Consider the following 24,487-nt stretch of genomic DNA (forward strand, 5'->3'; position numbering starts at 1 on the left):
CCTTTCACACACTGATGGAAAAGGCCTGAGTGTCAATCTCCAGTCAGGATCTATGCACATTCATACCCGCAGTTTGGGGTTCAGTGTCTTGCCCAAGGAGAGATTTAACAGTAGTCAGGGATCGAACACCGAACCTTCCGATTGAGACGACCGACTCTACCACCGAGCCGCAGCTGCCCCAGAAGTGTATTAAAAACCTTAGGAGGGAACACGACCCTCCAACTGAGAACCAACGAACTAAAGAAACCAACTTTATTAACAGAGGACTTCAAACTTGGTACACGTCCACCAGTTTTTATTTCACTGTCTGTATTAAAACACTGAACCTGATTTATTGTCAGAGCCTTAAAGACCCCCTCTCTCTCATTAAGGCTGCAGTTCGGTTGTATTTTAACTGTAAAAGGCGTTTTGTGTTCACTTTGCTCTCCGTTTGGCTGCACTGAGGCGTCTGTAGATGCTGCTGTTCAAATTTTAATGCACAACAGGAAATTCATCAGAAATAATGATTCACAAATGACCGCGAAGAAAGAAGAAACCGAGCTCGTAGCCAAAACGATTTATTTTCTGTTTAGTTCCCATCAATATTAGTTTTTTGTCTTTACATAAAGCTCGTCACAAAGGAAAACATACATTCATTAGGCAGGTCAGGTGAAGGTAAGGTGAGAGCGAGCGGCCTCCTGATTCGGTTTAATGATCAAAACTTAGAAAAGAAACAAAGCAAGGCAACTCATCCTAAGAGGCAAAGCAGAGACACTTACCTAACCTGGCACCAGCACGGATCAACAGAGGAGCAGGTAGACATGTGACAGACAGGTAACGGATCAACAGAGGAGCAGGTAGACATGTGACAGACAGGTAACGGATCAGCAGAGGAGCAGGTAGACATGAGACAGGTAACGGATCAACAGAGGAGCAGGTAGACATGTGACAGACCGGTAACGGATCAACAGAGGAGCAGGTAGACATGTGACAGGTAATGGATCAACAGAGGAGCAGGTAGACATGAGACAGGTAACAGATCAACAGAGGAGCAGGTAGACATGTGACAGACAGGTAAGGGATCAACACGACCCACAGAGACAGTAAGTGATGTTTTTACTCGAAGACTAGACATGAAAAATAAGATAATTCATTTACTGGTGTTTGTAATGTGTTAAAAATGATTCGTTAAAGTTGCTACTGTGCTTTCAATCACTGACCTTTCACACTCAGTGACACAAATGTTCGATTGAGGGGAAGAGAGATACACGTGAGAGGAGAGGATGGTGTGTCCGGTTCATCAGTTGTAGAAAAGAAACAAAGGCTTTAAAAAACAAAAATAGAAACAAGAATTTATTGTGAAATCTGGATGTTTGTTCATTAACAGTCACTTCTGCTGCAACCGGGCAGCTTTGAACTTCGACACCCTTTTCGGGGCTTGCTCAGGCGGGGGGGCGTCGGGCGTCACCTCCTCTTGTTTCCTCTCCAGGATAGTCGGCAGAGCGGGAGGAACGATGGTCAGGTGGGGAACAGCTGAGGGCATGGGGTCCTTTTCTACCACCGTACCTGAAAAGGCCTGAAGAAGAGAGAGATCATTGACCTGGTGTTAGTTTGACGAGCACGTTCACCTCTCAAACTGAACATGTGATGTCTGTTTCGGGTCACAGAAGAGTTAAACTGTTTCATGTTGTGTTCCTGTTGCCTCTTGTGACCTGCGTTTAATGACTGTCTGACCGCATGCAGCGGCCGTTTTAACTTAAAGAGGCTTCTGTGGGAGTTTTGTTATGTTCTCATTAAGGGAGCGGAGGCTCGGAGGTGTCATTCTCACAAATTGTTTTCATGATGTAGGTATATTACAGCCTCCTTCACACTGTAAGTGAGACGTACAACCTGACAGATCTGTTCAGCCCTGTGGTTCACCTCGAATCTGCTGGCGGGGTGCAGTGGCACCGCCGTGGGACTGTCCTCCTCTGTGATGCCGTCGCTGGTGTCGCTGTGCGTCGCCTCGTCGTGGCTGAAGCTTCGTCCGATCATCCGGCGCTCCTCGAAGTCTGCCGCGCTGCTCTCGCTCGTGTCGCTGCACACGCTGTTCTCTCGGCTGCGGGACTTCAGGATGGACTTTCTGGGGACCGGCTCCCCGTTCTTCACATCCACAAATAGCCTGAGCAGAGCAACAGACCACTTTGACTTTAGAATGGCTAACTATTGTATTCGTTACATCTGTGTTTAGTTTTATTGTGTTCTTTCACCTGTAGATATCTGCTGGTGTTGTGATTTTGTGTAGTTCGTGATGCGAGTGTCCGTTATTGTGGCCGTTCTTCTTTTTCCTCTTTGAGTGTTCCTTCTGCTCCTTCCTCTCGCTGAACTTCAGGGTGGTGTTTTTTCCCGTGTTTATCCTCACCTGAAGGAAAAGGATGGAGAAATTAATCAAACCGCGGAATTGAAAAAAAAAATGGAAAAGATGAACACATCTTAAACAACAAATCTGACAAATATTTTAACTCTGCTTTTACCTTCTTGGGTTCCACTGTGTGAGAGAAAAAGATAGTCGGCAAACAGCTGCCGTCCTCGTCCTCCTCCTCCTCATCGTCCTCTTCCTCTTTCCTGTCCGCGCTGGGCGGAGCTGTACTGTGAGGCCCAGACGTCCAGCTGGGCTTCAGACTCAGTCCGTTTACCGGAGGTGCTGAATCTCCCTCCTTCTCCTCCTCTGAGGAGAGGGATGATGTGTCCTCACCGTTCATGTCTGCATTATCAGATAACCTGGAGATTTTTATTTTCAGAGGTTAGGAGGTGTGCAGTTATCAAGAAAACTTCATAAACACAGACCATGTTCATCTACCTGTCCTGCTCGTCTTGCAGCTCCTCCAGCTTCTCCAGTTCATCCAATCGAGCCCACAACTCCTCCTCCGTCAGGACATCTTTTCTGCTCCCTCCATCTCCACCCTCTTCTTCAGTCTCCTCATCCTCCTCTTTCACATCCAACACGGCTTCCAACTTGGGCTTAGAGTTTGGTTTGTGAGCTATTCTGTGCTTTCCTGTTAAAGCACACAGGATGGAAAAGAAATGTCCTTTATTTAGCCTCAATGATCAGTTTGGTGTAGGATTAAAGAGTGGGTTAGGTCTTTAACAGAAGAGGTAAAAGAGGTCAGAAGAAAGGCTGACAAAGATACCTTTGGTGAGAGCAGAGTCATTGTCTCCGTCATCCTCTCTGATGTCAACATAGTCCTTTTTACTCTAAAGAAGAAGCAGAGTCAGGACATGTGTCCCCACTTATGTCTTATCAAACATCTCATCCATTTGTAGAAATGCAACTTACGGTTGAGATGGTTTCCAAATCCTTCGCAAAACCGACTCTGGCTTCAAAGTTTTTCATCGTCTTTGACAGATCGTCCATTTCTCTCTTCACATCTGCAGGAAAAAACAAAACAGGCGCATTAGCATCAGAATGCAATGCAGAGTTGGAGACACACTAACGAAACCCAGTGTGCAGAGAGAGGCTGCAGGCTAACACAGATTTAAATAAAACATTTAATACTCGATCGGCACTCAGCCGCTCAAGAGTTAAAATGTGAAACAAGTTGGGGGGAAAAAATTGAAAAATGATGACACAAACAGTTCATAATATCTTCTGCCCTGAATACTACTCCGGATCATTAAATCTTGACAACAATTAAGCCCTTTTGCTAATAGCAGCAGAGGGCCCCTGTTTCCATGGCGATCGGGAGCCCCTCCAGTCAGTGCATCAACTGGAAGTGAGGAAAGGTCAAACACAGACGGCCTGACAACTCCGCCGCTGTCTGACACATTTCAGCTAGCTGTGTTTGTATTACAGCACTTAGCTCTGTAATAGCGGGGTGGGCAGGGTCAGGAGATGGGGGGGGGGGGGGTTCAGACGGCTGCGGATGGGCTGTGGCAGCACATTTCTGCTTCACTAAACACTCTAATAATGTTCACATCAGAGATCGTTACTTGGGCCCATTTGACTCGATATGAGATTTTCAGACCCAGAATGAGCAGCGGGGCAAACACAGGCGAGGTACCACTACACACACGCACGCACACACAGCCACACACACAGCCACACACACACACACAGCCCATGTTAGAACCAACACACACACACACACACACACAGACTTCTTGCATTTAATCAAACAATAATGGTGCATTTATGGGAATTGATTTGAGCACAGGAGACGAACCGCTTTGTCGAGATTTACAACCAAACTGTGATCTGCAACATGTGAATTAAAGTGCTGCAAACATGCCTCGCTCATGTGAAATTTCATCCGTTAAAAACCCTGCAAGCTTCGACCTTTACTCCTTTAATAGCAGCAGAAACTAAACATTTCACTAAAATACACTAAATTCTACGAGCAGCTGAAAAGTTTGTCCCTAAATCTAATGGTAGATAAAGGTTCAGCTTAAGTTAAGTTCAGAGGAGCTATTTTGATGCAGCAACAGCCCCCTCTGCTGGACGAAGAAGAGTTCACAAGTTCAAGTTAAATTTAACACGCCATCTTTCTTCCAGAGGACAGAAAACAGGCCTCTGAGACTCACATTTCATCCTGTGGTCGACTATTTTCTGAGCCTGCTTGGCCGAGCACTTGGCGAACCAGTTGTCTCCGAGCAAAGCCGTGACCTCGTTGGTGTGCACCAGCTTCCCGGGCATGAAGGCCAGAGGGCCGAACGGCACCTGTTTGTTTACAGCACACACAGTGGATGAATGGATGGAGAAAGAGAAGAGGGAAAGAGAGAGAAGGAGGCAGAATGTGGATGTGAAAGTGAAAGAAATGGACATAAAATATTCAGTGAAGAAGTGAAAATGTGTATTTAGGAGCAGCTTCTGTAAAGTTAAACTAAACTCAGCTAGTGAAACGTTTTAAAGATAATGTTGCTATCTTACACTTCACAGTGCAGAGCTTGTGTGACTGTGTTTTCTGTGTATATATAATTAGGTTACACTCACCATGATGTCATAACACAGCTGGTCTGGCAGAGTTTGAAGGCGTTCATTCAGAGCTTCATAGTCACCTGACAGCTTCTTCCTGCAGAAGCATGAATTCAAATGATGTCATGCTCATGGCAAATCAAATACGTGTTTGTTTTTTCATCTGAAACCAGCGCTATCCAACAGTTATTTGGATAATTTAGAATGTTAAGCAGAAGAACAGGAAGGAAACCTAATAAGAAATGTTTCCCTGTCAGAGGAGAGGTGAGGCTTCGAGGCCTCGAGATGTCACTGTCAATCATTTTCATTCGACGTCAAACTTCTCGACATCAAAGAAACTGAGAAAAAATATTACACTACAAATTATACACTACAATGCTTTTATGAAGCAAATAAAGAAGATTTAGTTACACTCAAAGTATTTTAACTACATTCTCCACTGTCCGTTTTTTAAAGTCTATAAAGAAAGGCTGAAGCTTTTTGTGACAGAAACGAGAAGAGGAAAAATAATGTAAAAAAAAACAGTCCCCACAACAGACTTCTATCAAGCCCTGAACCACTGTGGTGTTGTCAGTTATTCTGCCTCATTAGTGCTGTTTTCTAAAGGTGGGAATTATGCAAGGTCACAATGCAGGATTCACTGACAATAACAATTACATTTATAATTTGTCCTGTCCAAAATTAGCCTGCACACACACAGTCTAGAGAAGACCTCTAATAAGGAGATGCATCACCTGTGTGAGGGTACAGCGCACATTTGTTATTCAATAGCACCTTTTTAAATGACAAAAACGCTGCAGCAGGAAAAGCACAGATGAAAATAATCAAATTAATGATGGCTAAAATTCAGGTTCCTCGTGACTGTCCTGCTCCCTTAAAGTGAAGCCAAACCCTCTCTATCGCCCCCTGCTGACTGGCTGCAGTATAGGTCATAAAGCCCGCCTCCTCCATGTTAACAGATGGGACATGAGCCAAACTATAAAATCAAAATACACGTCAAATAAATTTTTCTCAAACATGGTTTCTGTCATTATAGTTAGTTCTTATCATGCTGATTTATGTCCAAGTGTTCATTTTGCTGACAAGTTTACTTTATTTAGTTATTTGATGCTATAAAAAGGGGGCGTGGCCTCATGATTGACAGCTCTGTTGACAAACGGGGCTCCTGCAGCGTTCTGTTCCCGAGTAGCAGAGGAGAGGAGGAACGGCGAGAGGAGACGTAACTAACACTAACACTACAGACATTGAAGTTTCTATCTGCTTCAGACCGACACGCGAAGCTGTTCTGCTGCAGACTGAGCCCACCTGAGGGCTCCAACACGGCAAGGACACAAGGTAAAGGTGTGTTTTGGTTAGCAGAAGGGGCGGGACGTCAATACTGCCGCTCCACCAGACGATCTCTACTGCACACACTCTGGATACGAACATGAAAGATGGCAGCGCCCGCTCCGAGGGGGTTTTGGCTTTATTTTCGTACAAAGAGAGGAGGTGGAGACGCGTCATCTATGCATAGAGTCCTAACTCAGTGGAACACTTGGATTTAACAAAGCCATCATTGATGTTATTAGTAACACCTGTGCTTTTCCTGCTGTGCTGAGAAAAAGTTCCTGGTGGTTAATTTAGTTTGATGGTGTCACAGAACTCCCACCACAGCTCTGCCCTGAATTCAACCTGTGCAGATGTGTGATGGAGTGGAAACAAATTGAATAAAACTTTATTGTCCACAAAGTTCATCAGACAATCTGACAGAATTAAGTTTGACTGTGTACTGAACATGCTCCTTCTTTCTACTGCAACTGTGTTCATCAGGATTAAATGGAGCAATTACAGCACACTTGAAACAAAAGCCTCTGATTGGTCAGGGGGAGTCCGGCACTCTAAACACAACGCATCAATATTGAACAGAATCAGGCTTGATTAGCTGTGGAAGCCAAACTCGTGGTTATTATAATAGAATGAATTCTGCAGCTCTGACGTGGAGCTGGAAGAAAGTGTCTCAACTAACACAAACTTCACTGAAAGAATAGAGAATGGATCATACCAGAGGATCAACTTCTGGGTGAAATATAGGTTTAATTTCATTTTTAAATTGGTTTTATGCATAGAAGAGGATCAGTCAGAGACAAGGGAGCGCAGAGCCATTAAAATCTTGGCTGTAATTTAAGAATGTTTTTAATAACATAGTCAGATCTCAGCTAGGCCTTCCTAAATCCTAAGAATAAAGACAACTTTTTAAAAGAGTTTCCATCTGTTTTCTATATCTCAAATGAAAAAGCTTTCATATGTGAACCTCTATTGACCAGCTAATTTTTGCAAACAAACAGAACAATGCTTTTACAATGCAACCGTTTCAAACATTCATGTGACTTTCTTAATGCTTACCAGTGTTGAATCCGACTCTCACAGTCTCTCACCACCTGTTTTAGGAGAAATATTTCAAAGTGAATAGTGGTGAAAATCTTTGTAACTTACAGTCTTGTGTCAAGGATATAAAAGCATTAAGAAGTTATGGTAAAACGTCAACTGTAATTATAGCCACAAAGAGATTAAAGGAAACTACTATTTCAACACAGTGATTATAAATCTTGTGTGACTGATCACACACTGGGAATCAGAACAAAATACCAAACCGGATCAAGGAAGCAGGAGAGGAAGACAAACACAGCTGTCAACACTTCTTCCACACAGTGAGGACATCTGCACAAACAGCCCTGCACTGTCACACATGGAGGGACACTCACATATGGTGCTGTATACAGTTTATTTAAACCTACTTTAGACCAACATCCAAAGTTGGCTGCAGTCTGCTCAAAGCCCCCCCCCCCCCCCCCCCCCCAACGCACACACACATACACACACATTATGTGAGAAATACAACTATACTGCTCAATCATTTCAAAATAACAGATCATAAACATTGTTTTTATCTAGAAGTTCATCTTTTTTAGATTGTTTTGTTGTAAACTTTGATCATCTGGGTCTTCCTGTCTGAATATCTGTTTGGGGGGAGGGTTGTTCACATGTGGAGGAGACTGGGGAACTTCTCCAATCACAAACATGCCAGCACTCATACTGCACATGCTCAGTTAGACCTTTCTGCCACCATGTAGACAGTAAACACACTGACATTCTTGTTTCTGAGTCATTTGTTTTTCTTGAGATGTTTTTGTCATTCTTCCCTAAACCTTTGTCTCAATGAATTAAATCTTAATTACTCTCTAGTTAATCTTTGTTATGTTGACTTCTAAATAACATGGCGGCATGTGCCGAATTAACTGTGTGTAGCTAGCAGGGGGGGTTCTGATGCTGCTGCAAAACTAGTTGCAACAAGTTTTTTTAAATGATAAAATAAATGTTTGTTAAATTGCAATTGTTTCTATTCTCTGAAATATTGAACTGAAAAATGGAGCGGTTGAACAGCATCTGTAACATCTGTACATTGACTTTAGGTGGGCATATGCTCAGTGTTTCAAAACATAAATAAAAACTGAAGTTTTACTAAATACTTATACTTCTATAAATACATAATGATTTGATACATCTGTAAACCAATGCATATATTTAGAATACTATGCTTAATGAGAGAAACAGCTCAAGTTATTGACTTAAATGTAATGTTTTTTAAATATGTTACAACCTTCCCTGACCAGTGTTGCAACGCTCTCCAGTATTAGGGTCAGTTTCAACGTCTGACTTCCTCTATTTAAATAAATAATATGATTTATGTCATACCTTTTTTTAAATCTTAAATTGGTATGGTTGAATAGCAGAAAGATTAAAGTTTATTATATACACATTTGGTTGGTGTAGCCCAAATAATCTCTGAGTAACTCAGAGAAATTCAAAAAGTGTTGCGACCGCCCCCAGTCTCCCCTAATATTAGCTAGCTGAATCCCCCACCGTTAGCTAGCTGACTTACATTAAATAAACACGTTAAAAGTCAGTTTACATAAATCTTGAGGTCAGTAAATCCGACCTGCCTTCAAGTTCAACAGCAGTACGAGCAAGGATATGCAGAGAAACGAAACTAAACACACCTCCAAGCAACATTTACTCAACAAGAAGTTTAACATGTGAGTGGCTGCGAGGAGGAAGCTTCTGGAAAGAGGACATGAAAACAGTGATCTCACCACTTACTAATGTGACATATATGTTAGTAATATAAATGCACATACGTATTAATTTCATGAAAAATGCATTTGAACATTTGTTCCCGTGGTTCAGAGACGTTTTCTGTTACACCGCGTGGCCAGTACCTGATGTGGTTTGGCTAACACGGCGGACGTTAGTTTGTAGCCTGCAAAATGTTTTGTGTCACCTGGTGAATTTACCTTCTCGTGTTCCTCTCGGAGCCTGACAACTCCGCCGAGATGCTCTATTTTCATTTTACCTTTCTCAGCCATTGTAAACCCACGTGCACAACAGGAATATGTTGCGTTTAGTGACCCCAAAACAAAGCTCAGGGGTTGTTGTGAGTCCTAAAGAAGTGTTTATGAATGCAGCAGCAGCTATTCCTGAGAGCCGTTCTGCTCGTATTCATCCAAGAGGCAGTGGAAGTTATCCTCACTTTCGGAAGTGATACCATTTCACACTCTCATTTCAAGATTTCTGCATCATTTCCAAAAATATCCACGCTTTTAATATTCCAAAGATCAGGAAATATTCCTCGTCACTCTCGCTGCGACTTGCGCCTCGGTCCAACGTTAAGACACAGGAATAACAACGGAACTTCCGGTCCGAATATTCAAAGTAAAAGACCGCATCGGTACGTCACTTCTTGGTATGATAAAATATTTAAAAAGTTAACAAAGATTAACCTTTGATTGGAGTGGTAAAGTAAAACAAAAAAATATACTCAGTATACATTGCTTAATTACAAAAATGGTTTAAAGTTTGTTAAATGCAATGCTAGAGTAATCTGTCCACCATTTATCCTACTCTCTGTGCATTTATACAGTACCATTAGTCTTTATTACTATATTCTTATACTACAAAATAATATTATGTAAATAACAACAATACATTAATTTTGTAGCTGGTTAAAGTAATATGCTCTTTCGTGGTATAATGATATCTACAACAATTCATTATGTTTTATATGTAAATTGTTGTATGTTGTACATGATATGATTGATTTAAAAAAATATGACTGAACTCTTTTCTGTGCAGAAAAATAACCCCTTCATATCTTTCGACAGGGAAACATGTGTACATAGTGTGAATAGTTTTTTAATTATTTTGTTAGTTATTATTTATATTGTCATATTTTTTTAAATCTTTTTATTGCCACCTACTTTTTATCTTTCTTTGAGTACTTTAATAATTTTCCTGTTTTGTGAGGTGCTGTGACGAGTAAATTTCTCCTGTGGGGGTTAAAGCCTATCTTTTGTTGTGAATGTGCTTGTGAACATGAAACATATTATTTTGAAGGCGAAACATTGCATTTCCCGTTTTTATGCCTAATGACGCTGGCTTGACGCAGCTGTTCCTCTGTGTCTCCCGATGTACTCTGGGTAAATGTGGACGGTTACACAAATGTAAACAAATTGACACACTGTAGTGAGCTGAAATCCTGCTGCGCTGACCTACAAGCAGGAACACTGTGACAAGCACGAGCATGTTCACAGATTTATCTATTGGAAAAGAAGCAGTATGTTTCCTCCCTACGTGACATGGTGGATCTGTCTGAAGCAGCACAAACATCGTTGATACAGAACATACTTAATGACACACATATTCATATAAAAGTTCACATAGCTAACTGTGGATATAAATACGTTAAACAGAGATCCTGTTATTAACAAGTTAGGTTACGGAATATTAATATAATCCACCTAATGGTTCCAGCCCCCTTCTTGTCACACGTTCATTGGCTGTTTTTGTTGCATTTACTTACTGTCGGAAATAGTACAAGTATCAGTTATAATAGCAAAGGAATAACAAATTATGCAGAATGAAAGAAAAGTTTCACTTTTATACATCAAATATTCCAAAGTTTACCTCTAATGTTTTGTATTCAAACCAGAGGTCCCAGACATTTGTCCATTATTTTGAAAGACAAAACACACACACTTTTAATATATTTAAAAAACAGATTAGGAAGAATGAAAGAGGTTTTCATTTTACACATTCGAAATATTTGACAATAAAATGTTCATTATCAAATCATTCTTACAAAAGAATTCTGAATTATCAATCAATTACTATATTACAAATGTGCAAATCCAGAAGAAAACTTCTTTAATATGAAATATACCCCTTTATTAATAAATATTTTCCGCTGGTACATTATAAGAATATTTTCCCTTTATTCTGTAGTCGCTCTCAAAACAGTAGATATGCTTAAACGTATTATGGTTGTGTGCAACTCTTAGTAATTTTGCGACTGAAAAGCGGGGAAATTGGTCGAATGTCCCTGAACGTAGCATTGTTCTTGCTCCCATAAGGCATTGCGGCCATAGTCATGACTAGCAAGCTCAGAAGTCAGGAGTAACCGGTAGAAAAAGAGTAGATTTGACATTATAAGAACATCTTAAATACAATCCTTGCAAATATTGATGAGGATTTTATATCGCAGTAAGGTATGTTAATAATGTTTCCTGTGATTATATGTTGTGACAGCGGCTTTTCCTTAAATCGGGTGGGTAATATTCTTTAGAGAGGACCCACTGTGTAACGTTAACCTGTGTCTTATGGTGCTCTCTGATGCAATCAGAGCTTTAAGGCCATAACACAAGTTTCTGTAGATAACTGCATTGGAAAATTACTCAAAATATTCCAAATATATAGGCTCTCCTCTGTATTTTAAATAGAAATATTTTCAATTGTATGTCATTGTCAGGTGTGATTGTTTTAATTGGTGACATATCAACACATATTTGTATTTTAAGTTACAGTAAAATTCCTGGGTTTTTTTAATATTATTATTTTTAGATTGTTAAATATTTAACAGTTCAGATTTCTACCATGTCTCCATTTCTACATTGATGTGATCCACAGAATGTGTCATCGTCTGGATGATGTGATGAAGCTCTGTTGTGAGTTATCGGCCGATCAGCAGATCCAGACCACAGTGAAGGGCTCGGGGAAGGGGGCAGCAGCAGCGGGGGGGCTGGCCTTCGCTGGAGGGCTGGTCGGGGGTCCTCTCGGTATTGCAGTCGGTGAGTGGGAAAACAATAATACTAATGTAGTACTGTTCATAATTTTTCAGGAACTTGTTTTACTTTACCTGAGAAATGCAATCTTGTATAACGTTGTGTTTCTACTTTACTGTAATTTAGAGACAATCATTGTGCGTTAACTCTTCTACTCCTCTGTTATCACTTTAGTTATTCAAACTTGCACATTGAGACAAAAAATTATATATATAATCAATAAATAAAGTATGTGTTACTACAGTTAAAAATTAGACAGAACTTCATTGATTCCCAGGGGCGCATTTGTAAATTATAGCCTAAAGTAAGTAAAGTTAGCTCCACCTTTACGAGCTACAACATTAAATTAATGAACACATCAACTCATCAGTAATGACACACACACTGCTTCTTTTACTTCCATTAAAGATCTGAGAACTTCTTCCAACACAGACAATGTGTATGCAGCAACTTCCCCAATGCATTATCTACAGTATTAACCTAAGAAAATACTTTATTGCAAACCTTTATCTTTTAGAATTTCCAATCAATACTGATGTAAATTTCACACGTGTTGAACCCTGTTCCCCTGCAGGCGGTGCTGTCGGAGGCCTGCTGGGCTGCTGGCTGACGAGTGGACAATTCAAACCGCTGCCTCAGATCATCATGGAGCTCAGTCCTCAGCAGCAGCAGAAGCTCTACAATGATCTCATGGTCATCCTGGGAGACATCCAGTGGACAGATTTGGCTCAGCTGACAGCTCTAGTGATGGGAAACACCACGCTGAAGCAGCAGCTCACAGGCGCCCTGCTTGGGTACGTCACCAAGGAGCTGCAGGCAAACGTGCACTATGTGGATTAAAAAGGAGGACGTGGTGCAGGTTTTTATGAAGCTGGAGAGACTCTTTATCAAATGCAAACCATGTTGTAAAATTGCACAAACACACTTGATAACACTGGTTAATGTGACTTTATTATTGTGAATGAGAACAGCTGTGAAGCTGGATTAATTTATTATGGGAAGTGCAATTACTAATTTTTCATCGAGCCTTTAATGGCACTGATAATCATGTCTTTATTTAAAGTTTCTCTGACAATGAAGTGCCGTTGTAAAAAGGGATTATGCAGTGAATGAGAGCCAACTGCACAGTGTGAAAATTTTAATTTATTTGAATTTATAAAGGTAAAGAGAAGGATTTTACCAGCATCTTTGTACAGTATACCCACATCACTTAGTCAATCACAGCTATTTATTGCTGTAAATGATTTCATCAATAAAGAACGTCTTTGAATTTCACAGTTTCATTTAGTTTTTAATAACAAACTTTTCCCCTCAGGAATAGCGCCATCTGCGATTCATCTTTCATAGAAGCATCACTGCAATTAAATTCTTATCTTCTCTGAAAAAAACTCACTGAAAGGAAAAAAGGTTCATAAGAGCAGAAATGTCAACAGTCTTTAGGGTCACAACTGATGGGTGTGGTCAAGATTTTTCTGAAACTGTTGCAGTTTTTGTGGCTCTAACTCCCACTGCATTTCTTTTTAGCACTCTAGGGACTGAATGCAGCCCCCAACACGTCAAACATTTTGCCTATAGAAGGTTGTTAAAGGCACTACTCAGGTAGAATTTAGACTTGTAAAACTTTATCCATCGCAGCTTGAGTTTATCATTTCTAGTAATTAGTTTAGTTTACCTGTTGGGGTTGTGGATTCTTTTTTGCATTTTTGTTTCACCTTTTTATACAGTTCTCTCTAATCTTCAAAGCATTTTGTGCCGCTGAAATTAGTTCTATCTTGGCTCCTTTTTCTGTGCAGCAAACTTTCTGTCTCATGTTGTTCAGTCAAGTCAAGTTTTCGTTGTCATTTAAAATCATATACAAGTACACAGTGAGATTTAATTTTGTTTCTCTAGCACTACATTGCTACATAGGAGTGGGAATGACAAGGTTACATATAGCGCAAAAAATATGAAAAATGCAAAATATTAAAAGTGAAAGTTGAATGAGAGAAATCCACTGAGATAAAATGTTTCTTTAATCTCGATGAAAAATTGCAGAAAATCAGTGACATCAAACTAAATGATGCAGAACACTGGAAAACTTAACAGTGAAAAGATGTCATAACTCAGTAATAGAGTTGGAAATATATCTTTTTATTAGTAAATACACATTTCATACCACCACCAACTCCAACAGAGAACCATCTAGAAATACATTATACAGAGAGGAGCTGAGACGGAGCAGCAGTACTTATCCCACGATGACTGTGTCCTCATCAGGGAACTCATAGTAGGGAACCTCCAGGTTGAGCGGAGCCGGTCCCTTTCTTATTCTTCCAGAAGCATCGTAGTGGGAGCCGTGGCACGGACAGTAGTAGCCTCCGAACTCTCCAGCGTTGGCGATGGGCACACAGCCCAGATGGGTGCACACGCCCAGGACGATCATCCATTTGGGGTTAACCACTCTATCCTTGTCGTGTTGGGGGTCACGCAGCTCGCCGAGATTCACAGCCTCCTCTGTGGCGATTTCTTTCTCTGTGCGGTGACGGACAAACAGGGGCTTCCCTCTCCACTTGAAGGTCATGTTTTTGCCTTCAGGGATGTCGCCGAGCTTGATCTCAATTTTGGACAAGGCCAGGACATCTGCTGATGCACTCATGGAGGAGACAAACTGAGTGACGACCGTCTTGGCTGCATAGACACCAACTACAGTGGTCGCTCCAGTGACGAGGTAAGAAAAAGCTCTTCTTGCCTCACTGCTCTCCTGGGATGACTTGTTTGGGTCGGTGACCTCTGGGCGGCGGTAGTCATTGAAGTCAGGGATCTTGATGTCTGTGTGGGCAAGGCGGATTGCTCCAGGAGCTGGAAACGAGACATAGGATGCAGTTTTTAGAGACAAATAAAGAGGATGTGCAAATACATTAAACAAATAAAAAATAGTGGCATAACTAATATTTAGTGTTTATTACATTAAATTACCACATTTCTCATTCATAATGTGGGAAACCATTTGTGGATTTACGACATATCAGACTGTCCTTGATCATATAGAAAATGTAATAATGATAAAAAAAATACTAACTAAATGTTTACTGATGCCTTCATGTGACCTTGAAAATTGGATAACTTCATATTTTGGATTAAATCAAGCCTGATTTCTACACTGAATCTACAGACATTCCTCATTACAGATAACTAAAACCAGAGAAACATTTTTACAAACATCACAAAACATAAAGTTATGTTTACATCTAGAGTTCAGGAAACTGTCAGTATGGCTGCTACTAACTTATTAAAATTATCAATTAATCTTGTTCTTGTTTTCTCAATCAATAGATCTCCAAAGTCTCTAATCAACAGCCTTAAAAACCAATAAAAACAACTTATAACCTATTTACATTCGGTAAGTTGAGGCCAGTGAATATTTGGTATTTTACTTCAGAAACTTTCCTACATAATCACTTAATTACCAATTTGTTGATCGCCTTGACGAATAATAAATATTGAAGCTAAAGTGATTAATCCATTATTATCATGATGTTATGTGCTTATCACAAATAAATCGGTATCGACATATGTGTTTTCAGATTTGCAATAATCTGAAATCTTATTTACAGAACATATAATGCAGAAAACAAAGAGTGGGGTGATTATGGTGTCATAATGCAGTTTGTCAAACAGAGCGTGTTCCGACTACATTGTTTACAATCCTCTCAGTACTGTCTGCAGCACACGTTACAATGTTACAGTTTCATTAAGCACACGCTTTGGTCCAAAGCGATGTACATCTGAGATTTTATACAACACAAGTAAGGATGAAGACAGGAAGGAACAAAGTCAGTAAGTCAGTTTACCACACGTGAATGCACAAGACCACACCTTAAGTTTGTATTCAAAGCAGATACTGGAGGACAGTAGTGCTCTTGTCTGTCTGCTGATCTCTGTCATCTTTCTAGTCTTTTCTTGTCCAGACTTTTTATCTATGTTGACCCTCTCTGTCCGGTCAGATTTCAGTTACCAAACCTCAACTAGTCTCTGCTAGCCACAGCAATGTTGTTAGCAGTAGCGTCAGTAGTTGACTTTCCAGATAGTAGCGTAAAGTAACCACACATTTACGTGTTTTGTAAGGTGGAAATGTTAACTTATCAGTAATATGTTCTGTTTTAAAGGTAATTTCAGATCCATAACCAGCGATCAAAGTTATCAGCCATACGTCACTCGTTCGTCCTTACCAGCAGCAGGAATCAGCTCCTTCGCTCCGGCGGACACCAGGCTTTTAGCTGTGTGTTTGGTTGCCTGCAGGTACGGGGTCAGAGCCCCGGAACGAGCGGCTATGGACATCATTTTTGCCCAAAATAAGAGTCCTCCACCAGCAGCGGACGACCTTGCGTCGTTTACAATTCTTATGTGTTACTGTCTGATGTGTGTTACCAGAAACTCGCTCCGCCGAAACAAGGTTCCGCCTTACGTGAGGTCTGGGAAAAAAAACTTTCCCGTATAAAAAAATAAAAAAATAAAATGCTCAGCCTGTAATTTATTAGATGAGCTTTAGCATTTTGCTTTTAGATTAATGATTTAGGACATTAAATTTTAAAAGCATACAGTATCATCTTTTTTATGGAATAAAACGGTGCTAACTTATACTATAAAATGTGTTTAACCATTTACAGGAGCAGAAATTCAGCTCCTCACACCTTTTTGTCAGTTTAATAAAAAAACTTCTTTAACCTTCTTTACTGACCCAAAGAAAATATATCACTTCAAAATATCTAATGATAGGCTGTCAATCTGATGAACTCTTAACTCAGTCAGAGTGTCAGGGACAATCACATATCTAACCATATCAGGTGTACATGTGAAGGACACAAATTTCACTGTGCATGTGAAAATATGTTATTTATTATTTATTGTCATTTGTAACATTCACCCTCGTATTCATCATCACTGCATCCAATGCCAGTCCATGTTCTCTGTAAATACTTCAACTATCCACCACTTGTATATATAGCAACCATATCCATAACAATATTTATTTCAGCACCTTTGTTTATAATAGCTGTATTTTCTGTAATTAATTCTAAGATTAATCCAAAAGGCAACTGGACTTGGTTGAGTTCTTGAAGACGTTTCACCTCACTTCCGAAAGGCTTCTTCAGTTCTAAACTGACTTGTGGTCAGAGCTTGGAATATAATCTTAGAACTGCCATTACCTGGATGACTGAGAACCTTCACAGACTTTCTGTAATGAAGAAATATAGACTACAGATTACTTATTTTTCTTCTTTTCTTGTGTGATATGTATGATTGGTAAGAATCTAAAAAACCTTTCCTTTGTCATTTTACCTGCTATCGTGTAAAATCTAGTATCATAATGGATTATAAGGAAACAGAATTTTTGTTGAATACTTAAATTATTTTAGGTATATTGTTTTATTCCATAAATGTAAGAATATATAGACTCCTATTGGTGTTTTGTATGTGAGAAATTGCACTATTCTGCAAACAGTATTGAAAAAAGAAAACATAATTGCTGAACTATCATCATTATTATTATAATTATTATTATCAACATTATTATTATTATTACTGTCTGTTTACATTGCACTGTTTTTAATTTGATACTGTTTAATATTTGCACTCTCAAATCACATCAACTTGCACATACCTGCATGCCTCTACAGCTCTTTAATTACACCTGTTGTACATATTTTGTTTTATATTGCTTTTTTATATTTTATTCTATTTAAGGTCCTTGCCAGTAGAAGTACCACTGTTTAATATTTTTTTTAACTTATTTTTTATTCTACCTCTATGTTAATTGTTCTGCACCAAAACAGCAAGTCAAATTCCTTGTATGTGTAAACCTATTTGGTCTTAACCTTGATTCTAATTTCGAAGAGACCCCTTTGCTAAATATATTTGTTGTATTTTGTTTTGTTTTGTTTGTGCTGAAGTTTATTTTTGTGAACACACTGTACCCCGTTCTTTAAAAAGTAAATGTTGATGATGTACTACTTGTCATATATTGTTCTGCATTACTATTTCAATATAAAAGAGGTCTGATCGAAGTGTCCTTTCAGTTTTACGAATATAGAGCATTTTGATGTAGTTTTACAGTTAATACGAACAACATACTTTACATATTTAGTGTTGACAAATGGGCATAGTTTGATCCGAAATGGCAGAAACAGTGCATACATTTAATCTACGATACATTTTATTCAGGCAATACTCTTAGACAGCTTTATCCGGGGGTCCTCGTGATGTAAACAAGGGTCCTCCCACTAAATATGGAGACGAGTAACACAATGGTAACCTGATAAAAAAAAAGGATAGAAAAATGAAAATTCCGAAAAGAAAACTATTTCTTCTTATTATTTTTGCGTATGTGGCATTTTCACTGTACGCTGCGTACAATGTGTTCTTCAGCACCAAAGTAATCTCCCGCGTGCACCGGGTGGTGAAGAAGGAGACAGGAGTACCCTCCGGTAATCTCATTTACCGTGACACAACCGTTAAATAGCCTAGCTAATGAACCGACAAAGAATCTAAAATAGACCGTTAGAAGCCCGTTTCTTTTTCATGTAGGTAAAGGCAATAAAAAGACGTTATTTAGCTGAATGAAGATGGTGTATTGTGTTGCAGGTGGTGTCAGAGATGGCGGTGCTGCTGCCCCATTTTTAGCAGATGATTGGAATCCGTGGGAGGACGAGCAGGTGGAGTACAACTCTGCTCTGAACAAGAAGAGGGAGGCCTTCAAACAGCACCTGAGCCGAATAGACAAGAACAAACCAAAGAGATACAGGGTACAGATCTGGGGCAAAGCTGCCATCGGTAAGTCCTGGAAAAACGAGATGTCATAGTGTGTGATGAGATACGGTCTTTAACTGCATGTGTGTATTTTCTAATACAGAACATTTTTAGTAATTGTTTTACATTTTAAAGGAGAATATTTTGTCTTGTAACGGAATATTTTTTAGCTTCTAATTGTTTCAACGTCAAACAATATAGACTACCTTTTTATGTTTTATATGTTATTGTCAGCTATTAATAGAGTCAACCTTTATATAGCAGCTTTCTTACAGTAGAATAGAACAAACATTGACAACAATAGACATAATTTAAAAAGACTGAAACAAAAAAGTAGAAAATAATACAATTAAAAATGTTACAATAAACCACTACAGTAATAAACAATAAAATGTTAGAAATCAACCAATTAAAAACTGTTAAAAGTAAAATAAGACAATGTTAATACCAAAGATAAAGCTTTGTGAAAAACAAAACAAAAACAATGATGCTCTAATCTTTTTTTACCAATACAAATTTTATGAAATTACAAGCCAGATTTAAAAGATAGGTCTTGAATTTCCTTTTAAAAATTACAGAAACAGCTTGATGGAGGAAAAAAAAGCTCTTGTGCATTCTAGTAGCTGTAAAAAAATTAAACAACAAAAAAACATGTTATTGAAATATATTCAAATCATATTTTCATTTATATTATGACTTATTAAATATAAGAAATCTTTTAAATCATAAAATCTTGAGTGTTCTAATGTTCAGAATAAAAAAATATTTGTTTATTAAAGTAGAGTCCAAAAGTAATCTGGTAGTGGATTTATCATACTGGACTAGCTTAGACTGTAAAATACACTCAACAGCAAATTTAATGAGAAAAAACACTAATTGAATATATGTCTCAAACATGTTTTAAAGGGTTTTAAATGGTGTCTCTTACTGATTTCTTCTTTATTGAAGCAAATCTCAAAGTATTCTTTTTCTTGCGTTATTAAATACAACTTTAATGGTCCCTGTGAGAAATGTCATAATTATATTCATCATTTGGAGTAATTAACAAGGCTTCAAACATAAACATATCAAAAACAGTTATTCCCTTTGCTGCTTTCTTAATTATTCCAGATGTTTCATTAAGTAACAAAATATACTGCATATAAATGCACCTGATAACAGGACGATTGTCCACAGCCATTGATGTTGATACATGAAACTGATTTATGCTCTGCTGCTGAAACCTGGCAACGGTACAACGTGATGGCTCTGCACATGTTGACATTTTTATAATTGCACTGAACCTTGTTCTCTCCTCAGGGCTTTACCTGTGGGAACATATTTTAGAAGGACCCCTCAACCCCACTGACAAGGTGGCACAATGGAGGGAGGGAGAGCTGCAGGCGGGGAAGATTGACTTCAGGTAACAAGTTGGACCTAAAAACTTCCCAAGTTCATGGTGTGTCTGTGAAATAAACCACGTCATAAAACAAGTACTCAATAATACAGAACCATCAGACTGACTTGTGACTCCCCTGTTACCTCTCCATCTTTAGTTTCTACACAGGCCCTGCTGTGGTCCAGGGGCATGTGCCTCTGGAAATGAACAGCCTGGTTCTGGTTCTGAATGGCCGCGAGCAGCAGAAGGTCTCTTACTCCACACGCTGGCTGGAGCATGTCCAAGCTCTGGTGCAGTCCCACACGGTGTCACACGTGGCTGTGGTCCTGCTGGGCAACGAGCACTGCAGCAATGGCTGGATCGCCCCGTACCTAAAGAGGAACGGTGGCTTTGTGGAGCTGCTGTTTGTGGTGTACGACAGCCCCTGGATCAACGACAAGGACGTCTTCCAGTGGCCTCTTGGAGTCGCTACGTATGTATTTTCTTAGTATTAATAAGTGTGTGTACGTCTTTATTCCTTATTGTTGTCTTTTTAAATAAATAAGATTGTTTTTCTTGTCTCTGTGCAGATACAGGCAGTTTCCTATGATCAGGCCGAATGCCCAGCTGATCACCTCCAACAGGCCATACCTCTGCAACTTTCTAGGAACAGTTTACAAAAACTCGTCCAGGGAAACTCTGATGCAGGTGCTGAAACAATCTGGCCTGGAAAAAGAATGCATCGCCACTGCCAGGGAGAAGTAAGTCAGGGTTTAATTGTTGAGCTGTTGTGTAGGAGTGCTTTAGAAAAGTTAAAATGTTTCATTTAGTTTCATGACTGTTACACTTATATATGCTTTTGCACTCTTAATTACAAGTCATGAGAGTCAGAGTACAAGTCATTAGAGGATTTCCCACTTATTTGGAAATCAGATATAATTTCAGGGACTGAAATGACTTCATCTTGGTTAAAGTTTGATATCACAGAGGCCAAAGAGTGTAGCCCTTATTTTTTAGGTAAAGAAACCCACGATAATAATTACAACAGATTTAAAAACACTGGTCGTATCAACACGGACAGTCATCATTGTGTTTTGATGGTTGTTGTGCATTTTTGGTGCCCTTGAAAAACGTGGCATGTAATGAATTTAAGTTCTACATTTTAACATAAAGAAAGTGACAAACTAAAGCCATAACATTCCTCTTAGGTCGCAGTTTTCTTGACTCCATAAACTGTTTAATATAAGGCCCCTGAGAACCCTGTAAAAAAACCTGAATGTTTTTAAAAGGTCTTAATAGACCTCATTTTCGTGGGTTTTAGGCACTGTGATCATTCCCTTGGTTCATATCTTCCTAAGTTTTTTGGACGTTAAATTATTGACCTAAGACTAATGTGGAAAGATTCTGTAAGCCTGTGGCTCAGTGATAGAGTCAATCATCTTTCAGTTGGAAGGTTGGTGGTTCGATCCCCAGCTCCCTCAGTCAACATGTCGAAGTGTCCATGGGAAAGACACAGAACCTCAAATTGCTGCCCTGTGTTTCTCAAAGTGGGGTCCACAAAATAATTATAATAAATGTATAATAAATTATAAAATTGTGCTGTATCATCAAAAACTACATGTCTACAGATGACGACCATTTGTGCCAATGAAACAAGCATATTGTGTCCATTCCTCCCGCCCACGTTAGCTTTGGACCAATAGAAACTGACATGATTGTGACACATCATGTCAATCTCAGTCGCTGAAATCACTCAGGTCGCAGCGAGCCGTTCCTGCGGCTGTCTGCTGCTGTTAACTTTCTGAAAGCTTTTAAGTCCACAAGCAGTTTGAATAAAGTGAGTCTCTGTTTTAAAGAATGTAAGTGGTATTTACATGATTCAGAAATGTTTTCCTGTTTATCTCTGTGAAACAGGTCTGAAGTATTTAGGGTGATAAGTTTTTACAATACAAATAGTTCCAATGGAATCTAAGAGTGCAAATGTTAGTAAGAATACGCTTAATCGGTGTTACGATTATGAGGGGCCCTTGGAAAATGTTCTCCCCTGTCAGGGGTCCCTGGTTCCAAAAAGTTTGAGAATCCCTGGCATAGCCAACGGTGTGTGAATGTGATGACTGATTGACAGTTGGGCACTTTACGTAGCAGCCTCTGCCATCAGTGTGTCAGTGTGTGAATGTGACATGTGGTGGAAAAGCAGCTTTAAGTGGTCGCAAGACTACAAAAGCGCTTTATATTTTCAGTCCATTTACCTTCCCTTAAAGTACAGTCAGGAAATTAACTGACATACGTAAATTGTTCTTTATTATAACAAAGTGCCCATTTTTTTAATTAACTGTAGGCAGTAAGAAGTTTAATTTCATTGTGTTTTGATACTCAGCTTGAAAAAGGCTCATGTTTAGATATCTAGAGTAGATCATGAAGGTTATATAGCTGCACTCCTGCAATCACAGTCGACTTGACTAATAATATTGATGGAAAATCTGGTATTGTTGGTCTGGAGAAGTTAAATACAGTATTTCAGTTGTTTTTTTATAAACACAGTTGAATTGAGATTTCTACAACAGGAGTTTTCCCAGTGAAGCGGCACTAGAATATATCTTGAACATTTATCACAGTAACTTAAGCTTTTAATGCTTTAGTACTCTTTCCTCCCTGCTTGCCTCAGGTGGCTCCCTCAGGAGACAGCAGACAGTCTGAGGAGTTACCAAACAGCTTTGGCCCAGAGCGAGCTCACGCTCTGCCCGGTCGGGATCAACACAGAGTGCTACCGCATCTACGAGGCATGCTCGTACGGCTCGGTGCCCGTGGTGGAAGACGTCCTGACACCGGGGACCTGTGCGGCCGGGCCCAGCTCCCCTCTGCGTCTCCTCAAAGCTGCAGGAGCGCCCTTCATCTTCATCAGTGACTGGAAAGAACTGCCGGCCATCTTGGAGAGGGAGCGCGGGATGAGCCAGGAGCAGAGGGTAGACAGGAGGAGGCGGCTGCTGGAGTGGTACGCCGGCTTCCGTCAGCAGATGAAGGAGAGGTTCACCGAGGTCATCGAGGAGACCTTTTTCAAAAGCGTCTGACTGGTGCTTCATTAACAGACCTTTATGATAAACAGGGGTAGATGTTCCATTTGTTTAAGTTATTCTGTGGTTTGTGGAGAAATGTGACATACTACTGGTGACGTGAACCTGATTCTGTTCAGTGTGATATTCCTGTGGAGGTTATTATAAAAGCATTTATGTATGTAAAGTTATAAAGCTGCCGTTACTGCTCAGTAAAGGGCCTCATGGCATTAATGTATATTTATCATCTTAATGTTTACAAAGGTGGAACGTCCAGGTGTTTTAGAAATAACTAATGAGAAACTGCCTTTGCATTTTAAAGTGTTATTAACTCAGCTGTGTTTTATATCTCTGTTTGTATGCACTTCTATTGTGATTTTAAGGAAACACTCAACTTTAGGTGTAGAATGAGACCATGTTATTTTAAAATGGTGCAAAGAGCTATTTTGTTTTGTGAGCAGCTTGGACATGAATGTTGTTGCTGTGGCATGATATCTGATCGGAACGTAAGAAACCATTATTTCTTCTCATTTGTTCTATTTATTTATTTTCTGTGCCGCATGGATTTTTTAAGAAAGTGCAATAAAATAAACTTGAAGAGGAGAAGTTAGTGGATATTCTTGTCCTGTGCTTTTTTTGTTTCCCCTGCAGATGGCGCTCTGGACCTGTTCATCAGTATAGTTCATGTTCTGAGTTTAAATGTGAAGCACAAGCTTTTAATTAAGCATAAAAACTTTCGACTTGACCAAAGAAACGGACATAAAGGTATATATTGTTGGAAAAGCTTGCTGGCATCTACAGTGTAAGATTTTGGGGACTCTAAACTTCAGTTTGGAATAAAATATAAATATAATCAGGGTTTTACCTTCAAAAACAAAAGCCTGCGCATGTTATCTGTAGGCTTTATGAGTGTATGGGTGTAGTGAGGAGATCTGGGACCCCTGAATGTATTTAACTGGACCCCTGTGTCTGCTTTTATTTACACTTAGTAAAATGCTGAATGTCTGTTTTTATAAAAAAAATTTGACCGAATACCTGCAAAAAATCCAATCCTTCATATGTAAATGTTATAATGTGAATTTTTAGAGAATGCCACATTTTAGTCTGGGATATCTTTACAAAATAAAAACCACTTGGGATGCTTTTATTTCTAGTAACACTAAGGAAACCTTTGATTTGCAGATCCTCTCGGTCACTTGTTTATTGGGGT

General features: G+C 39.4%; 4 protein-coding genes across 4 annotated transcripts; 2 read left to right on the forward strand and 2 right to left on the reverse strand.

Moving 5' to 3' along the window:
* Positions 1-552: 552 nt before the first annotated feature.
* Positions 553-9,620, reverse strand: uri1 (URI1 prefoldin like chaperone). Its single transcript, XM_069686309.1, has 11 exons — positions 9,262-9,620; positions 7,313-7,347; positions 4,949-5,027; positions 4,540-4,675; positions 3,296-3,387; positions 3,150-3,213; positions 2,819-3,014; positions 2,493-2,739; positions 2,229-2,380; positions 1,900-2,140; positions 553-1,555 (listed from the first exon to the last, which is right to left on the reverse strand). Exons 1-11 carry the CDS (start codon positions 9,331-9,333, stop codon positions 1,367-1,369), a joined length of 1,503 nt encoding a protein of 500 aa, XP_069542410.1. The 5' UTR covers positions 9,334-9,620; the 3' UTR covers positions 553-1,366.
* A 1,775-nt stretch (positions 9,621-11,395) lies between these two features.
* LOC138613193 (protein C19orf12 homolog) lies at positions 11,396-13,587 on the forward strand. The gene is made up of 3 exons (XM_069686808.1): positions 11,396-11,511; positions 11,930-12,090; positions 12,659-13,587. The coding sequence occupies exons 2-3, from the start codon at positions 11,931-11,933 to the stop codon at positions 12,922-12,924; spliced, it is 426 nt and encodes a 141-aa protein (XP_069542909.1). The 5' UTR covers positions 11,396-11,511; position 11,930; the 3' UTR covers positions 12,925-13,587.
* A 606-nt stretch (positions 13,588-14,193) lies between these two features.
* Positions 14,194-16,491, reverse strand: LOC138613107 (cytochrome b-c1 complex subunit Rieske, mitochondrial-like). Its single transcript, XM_069686695.1, has 2 exons — positions 16,293-16,491; positions 14,194-14,922 (listed from the first exon to the last, which is right to left on the reverse strand). Exons 1-2 carry the CDS (start codon positions 16,402-16,404, stop codon positions 14,312-14,314), a joined length of 723 nt encoding a protein of 240 aa, XP_069542796.1. The 5' UTR covers positions 16,405-16,491; the 3' UTR covers positions 14,194-14,311.
* A 1,854-nt stretch (positions 16,492-18,345) lies between these two features.
* Positions 18,346-23,892, forward strand: rxylt1 (ribitol xylosyltransferase 1). The gene is made up of 6 exons (XM_069686646.1): positions 18,346-18,548; positions 18,706-18,894; positions 20,170-20,272; positions 20,406-20,720; positions 20,818-20,988; positions 22,893-23,892. The coding sequence occupies exons 1-6, from the start codon at positions 18,401-18,403 to the stop codon at positions 23,293-23,295; spliced, it is 1,329 nt and encodes a 442-aa protein (XP_069542747.1). The 5' UTR covers positions 18,346-18,400; the 3' UTR covers positions 23,296-23,892.
* Positions 23,893-24,487: the final 595 nt, after the last annotated feature.

The sequence above is a fragment of the Semicossyphus pulcher genome, unplaced genomic scaffold, assembly GCF_022749685.1.
Source record: "Semicossyphus pulcher isolate SPU_LCO1_2020_fin unplaced genomic scaffold, fSemPul1.0.p SCAF_8, whole genome shotgun sequence".
NCBI lineage: Eukaryota > Metazoa > Chordata > Actinopteri > Labriformes > Labridae > Semicossyphus > Semicossyphus pulcher.